Source organism: Pollachius pollachius (assembly GCF_949987615.1).
Source record: "Pollachius pollachius genome assembly, contig: scaffold_396, whole genome shotgun sequence".
Classification (NCBI taxonomy): Eukaryota; Metazoa; Chordata; class Actinopteri; order Gadiformes; family Gadidae; genus Pollachius; species Pollachius pollachius.
This window is the reverse complement of record NW_027641630.1, coordinates 5,001-11,018: the sequence shown is the minus strand read 5'-3', so window position 1 is coordinate 11,018 and position 6,018 is coordinate 5,001. Positions and strand designations below refer to the sequence as shown.

Below are 6,018 nucleotides of genomic sequence, written 5' to 3'. Positions count from 1 at the left end.
TCATAATATTAACCATGGTTAAATTATGTAAACACGGTTTAAGTTGGCGCCCGAGACGGGAAACGCGAACACTAGTCCCAACTGCTTTTTTCCTCACCCCAAACGCCAGCAGTCTTTTAACGATAAAAAAACACAACCTTAACAACAAACCCAGACGTCCACTCAACTTTTCTCTACTTTCTAAAATAGAAGTGCTTCCACCATGTCTGCTGACCATCGTGACAAGAGACACCAGCACACAAAAATGGATCTCCGATAGAAAGCGAAAGTGAAAGTAAAAGTGCAAGGGAGGTGAAAATAAAAAGAGCAACACAGGCTGTTGTCTCCGGTACACCCGGTCGGGATAAAACTTGGGAACACTTTTTTAGATTTTTCTGCATGTCCTTGCAGCCACATCTCGTCATCCAACGGAATAAACAATGACCGCGCGTGAGAGAGCCACCTGGGACTCTAGCTATAGATAGTCTCAAGTCGCCTGCAGTCCCTCTATCTACAGGCCCCTGGTGCCCATCTGCGGCGCCCATACCGCCTCCCCAAGGATACTGCTCCCTCCCTGGGCTAAACACATCCAGTGCTGGTCATCCTGGTTGAATGTTTAACCCAGGACTATTTTAAGTTGGAGCACATTGGCGTGCTTGAGAGAATGCTGAATGACTCTCTGATTAAAGTGTGCGGTTGTTACTACACTCCACGGTTTTTTTATTTATATTATTTCCGTTTGAAGTCCTGCACACAGAAGAAACGTGTGTGTGTGTGTGTGTGTTTGTGTCTGGGTGTACGCGCGTGTGTGTGTGTGTAACGTCGAGGAGTTCCACGTCCGTACGGGAAAAAGAGGGCGCGCTCAACATGTGCGTCGTATACCGACAGTGCCGTACGGCGAAAGTACGAAGAGAAATGTGGAGTGCAGTTAAACCGGTTGAGCGGGGAGAACACCCACCACAACCCTGCTGCTCGGCTCCTTGATAAGGACCACAGTCAAGCAAAATTAAGTGGAGTGGATTAAAGGGGCTTTCAGAGCGAGGACCCCTGGCGGCTGACAGGAGGGGGAGGGATTACATGTTGACGGAGGGAAGAACGAAGGGTAAAAAATAACTAGGCCACGGCTCTGTTGTTCCGCCACCTCAAGGTGAACGAACAGTGAAATAATACGGGAAAAAAACAAAGAATAACCTCGACGTCACAGACAGGGCCGACTAGCGCGTGGAGGCAGACATGAGCTCCTCTGGATCAGTCTACCTCCACGTGCTGAAGGTGATGTGGGGAGTAGTCCGTCTGTGTGGGGTTCTGCGAGAGCAGAGAGAGAGAGAGAGAGAGAGAGAGACAGAGAGAAAGGAGAGTGAGAGAGAAGAGAGTGAGAGAGAGAGAGGGAGAGAGAGAGAGACAGAGAGAGACAGAGAGAGAGAGAGAAAGGAGAGTGAGAGAGAAGAGAGTGAGAGAGAGAGAGGAAGAGAGAGAGCGAGATAGAGAGAGCATAGGATAAAACATGTGGGAGAGAGACTTTCAGAGAGAGAGAGCTTATAAGAGAGCAGGACCCCGTCCTCCTGATTCCCGCCGCCTCTAATCGACCCTCGTCTCCCTGGGAGACGGCGCCGTGGTGCGCGTACCTTGAACCCGGTGGTGTAATTCATGAAGCCATGCTGCGGCGTGCCCGGGTTCTCGCAGCTGGTCCTGGACGGCTCTGGAAAGAAGGGCAGATTTTATCAGGTCCCCGCACAACAGGACGCCGGTAGAGCCGGCTGCGATAAGGCGTCTCAGGGCCGCCGGATGCTGGGGGAGGGATGGATCCCGGGGGGGGGAGGGGTTCTGCCAGGCCCCCGCTTAATAGCTCATGCTGTCAATTACCGCCGGCGAGACACACGGCCCTAATGGCGCTGTTAGCCCCGTGGCAATTCCAGTCAGGGTCAGCCAATAAACACCTAATCTAGTGCCGGGCTATGTGTAGTCAACGGTGGTGTCACTCGCTCAGGGCCAGGGCTGCCACGGCCTGGCTGTGGCTGTAGTGTTGTTGTTCCTAGTGTTAGCTATATGGCTGAGTTGTAGTTCTAGTGTTGTTATTGATTTGATTTGGTTGAGTTGTAGTTCTGGTGTTATCGATAAGGTAGAGCTAGTATTACTGACTAGGTTGCGTTGTAGTTCTGGTGTTGTTATATATTTGGTAGTGTTGTAGTTCTAGTGTTAGTTCTACGGTTCAGTTGTAGTTCTAGTGTTGGTATCTATTTGATCGAGTTCTAGTTCTAGGTGTTACCTAGATATTTTTTTGCAGATCCAGTTTTGTTACCCACATGGTTTAGTTCTAGTTCTAGTGTTATCTATTTGGATGAGTTGTAATTCTAGTGTTACCTATACAGTTGAGTTGTAGTTGTAGTGTAATCAATACAGCTTAAGTATTACTGACTAGGTTGAGTTGTAGTTCTAGTGTTACATATGTGTTGAGTTGTAGTTATGATGTCACCTATAAGGTTGAGTTGTAGTTATACTGTTATATATAACTTTGAGTTGTAGATCTAGTTTTACTGATAAGGTTGAGTTGTAGTTATACTGTTATATATAACGTTGAGTTGTAGATCTAGTGTTACTGATTAGGGTTGAGTTGGAGTTCTAGTGTTACCTATACGGTTGAGTTGCAGTTATATTGTTATACATAATGTTGAGTTGTAGTTATATTGTTAAACATAATGTTGAGTTGTAGTTATATTGTTATATATAATGTTGAGTTGTAAGTGTTATATATGAGGTTGAGTTGTAGTTGTACTGTTATACATAATGTTGAGTTGTAGTTATATTGTTATACATAATGTTGAGTTGTAGTTATATTGTTATATATAATGTTGAGTTGTAAATCTAGTGTTATGTATGAGGTTGAGTTGTAGTTATATTGTTATACATAATGTTGAGTTGTAGTTATATTGTTATATATGTTTAGTTGTAAATCTAGTGTTATGTATGAGGTTGAGTTGTAGTTATATTGTTATACATAATGTTGAGTTGTAGTTATATTGTTATACATAATGTTGACTTGTAGATCTAGTGTTATATATGAGGTTGAGTTGTAGATCTAGTGTTATATGTGAGGTTGAGTTGTAGTTATATTGTTATACATAATGTTGAGTTGTAGTTATATTGTTATACATAATGTTGAGTTGTAGATCTAGTGTTAGATATGGGGTTGAGTTGTAGATCTAGTGTTAGACATGGGGTTGAGTTGTAGTTCTATCTTACCTATGCATCGGGGGGGGCGCTCCGCTCCAGGTGCCGTCCTCCTGGCAGAGGCGGGCGGTGGAGCCCACCAGCAGGAGGGGGGGGCCGCAGCTGTACGACACCTCCGACTTGAAGATGAAGCTCCGGCCCTCCCTCCGTCCGCGGGCCGGGGTGCCCGGGTCCCCGCAGAACTTGGCTGCGAAGGGAAGAGACGGCACTGCTTGAACGGATTGATTACCGGGGCTTTGTCTTTGTCTTTATCGCTAAATATTATTCACTACCATTAAAAGACTGTATGGACCGGGTGAAAGGTTGGAGCCAGGAATCTGTTATTATTTATCTATTGTCCATTATTATATTCCTGAATGTTCATGAAATCAAACATTAAACTTTTAACATGGAAATTCCTGAAACAAAATGGATGACATGGAGGGCAGTTGGTGGAGGCGAGCCACTAAGATGGCCGACATAGCGTCGACCACGCATAGCCGCCATTGTCCCAGGTCAGGGGGAGATGATTCACGACAACCTTGGCAGATAAAACAGGTCTTAAGGTTTCCTCCCCAACACATAATTCCTTGATCAGGATTGTGCTTTATGGCATCCCGACCACATTAAACACCTCACTTCAAGATCGGATTAATCCATCCGGCCCGGCCCTTATTTATTACCCCGCCGTTAACCTCGACGGCGGTTGGCTATGCCCGGTGAGGGGAGAAGCCTTCGCCGGGTGGCGGCGGTGGTTGTCGGGGGTGACGGAGGTCACGGCACTCTCTAATTTAGATCCAAATAATTACCCGCTGAGAAGCTCATTCTTTTCACTCCAGGTTATGGCGAACCGGAGCCAACTGCCACTGCGATTCCCGTCAAAGTCTCTCTCTCCGCCGCGGCGGCCACAGCACTAATGGGACTCCAACCTGAGCCCTGACGCGAACCAAACCGCAGTCCGTCCAATGCTCTCTTTGCCCCCTCTTTAGGGTTCTGTTCTTCATCGCTGGAGTCCGTAAGACTGTGGCGTGATTGCACCCCAGGGACCACCATCAAAAAAAGCCCCTCTTCCGTTATCGGACTCCATCTGTGCATTTATCCAGTTACCTTCATCATTAGTCCCCTATTGCTCCCGTCAAGACGCATTCATCATTTGGTTTGGTTCATTCGAAACAAGTTGTTCCGGCTTCTGCGACTACAACCCGCCGCTTCTAAGCTGCACGTTTCAAACGCTTGCACGCCCCATGTGTGTCTGGTGTACGGAAAATGTTCTTGGTTTTGAAGACAAAATGTACATTTTCTCCGGCTTTCTGCTGTTGGTGTTATTTAGAAAAAGCAACACCAGTGACTGGTGTTGCTTTGACCGCCGCTTCTCCAACTGAGACTACATTCGTATTTTTACGTTCTAGCTAGCTTTATTGTTAGACTCTTTATCTAGCCTTAGGTGTCTATTCACTAATACACATTCTTATGAAATGATTTTGTTTTGTGGTCACTCTTTAAACCATCTTTGAGTATCTAGAAAAGTGCTAGATAAATCAAATGCATTATTATTATTATTCACCAGTCGGCAAAGGCTTTGCTTTTACTTTGCCGTGGGGGAGCTTCATAGCCTGGCCACGGGAGAGATAGTGGGGGGGTGGGGGGATGAGAGAAACGCTAGATAAAAGAGGCAGGTAGAGAAGGGTCACACAGCCGACCAGCCAGGCAGCTTTGAGCGAGGCAGCGGCACGCGGCAGCAGGCTGCTTCTGGGTCATAATAACAGAGCCGGCCCCGGGAGACCACACATCTGTTGGCGTGCTAAGGCCTGGAGTCAGAGATAAGTTCTCCGACCGCCTCACCGTCATCCAAGACACAAGAGAGAGCGAGGTGGAGAGAGGGCGATCTAAGCCCCCCCCCCCCCTCCAAGAAACGAGAGAGAGAGGGAAAGAGGGACGGGTGAGTGAGGGGGCTTCAAGCAACCTCCCCCCCCCCCCCCCTCCAAGACACGACAGAGGGATGGGTGGGGGGGGTGAGGGGGCTTCAATAGACCCCCCACCCCTCTGGCTCGATGGATACCTGCTAAACTATCAAAGTTTAGAGACCCGTGGAGAACAAGACAGATCTCATAACGATGGCATAAATGGCCTGCGAGGGCCGTTATCTCCGCACAGGAATCTACGTATTCACAGACCCTCTTTCGCCGGACCTTAAGACCTTGTCATTATTTATTTTCCCCCTGTGCTGCATCACCCTCGGCGGTGAGGCATGCGTCTTGAATCCGCCCAATGAGATCGCTCCAGGTGAACACGCATCTTGTTTGAGGGGCCAAATAAAGATGCAAATGAGGACTCCGGCTGGAGTGGGACGTGACGCTTGTCTGACACTTCTGACCGCGTCTTGGTATTCGGACGACGCGCACCGGTGACAATGGTGCGCCGGCCGCGGTGCAGATGTGCACATCAGTCACAAAGCTTCAAGGCTTCAAGGCTGAGGCGAGTGCGCAGTTTTACAGAAATATGAAAGAGATGGAGGCAAGACCAAAGCAAGCTCAGAATATTTGATGCCTGTAAGAGCAGGCGAGAGAGAGGGAGAGAGCCGGGGAGAGAGAGAGAGAGAGAGAGAGAGAGAGAGTGCGACACACATACATACACCCACACAAAATCAGAGATCGAGATAGGAGAGGGGAGAGGAGAGGGACTGACGGACGACGAGAGAGGCAGGCAGTGATGGAGGGAGAGAGAGAGAGAGAGAGAGTAAGGTAGAGAGAGAGCGAGAGAGTGGGAGAGTGATAGAAAGCAAGAGCGAGATAGAGAGAGCAAGAAAGAGTTAGAGAGAGCGCAAGGGAGAGA

At 48.1% G+C, this 6,018-nt stretch overlaps 1 protein-coding gene across 1 annotated transcript in view; it reads right to left on the bottom strand.

Moving 5' to 3' along the window:
- Positions 1-3,219: 3,219 nt before the first annotated feature.
- LOC307091526 (CUB and sushi domain-containing protein 3-like) overlaps positions 3,220-6,018 on the bottom strand; it is a gene marked incomplete at both ends in the record, with an annotated part of 6,151 nt that continues 3,352 nt past the window's right edge. The window contains one exon of the mRNA XM_079759164.1: positions 3,220-3,394. Within this exon, the coding sequence (XP_079615290.1) occupies positions 3,220-3,394 (175 nt within the window). The remainder of the gene's footprint in view (positions 3,395-6,018) is intronic.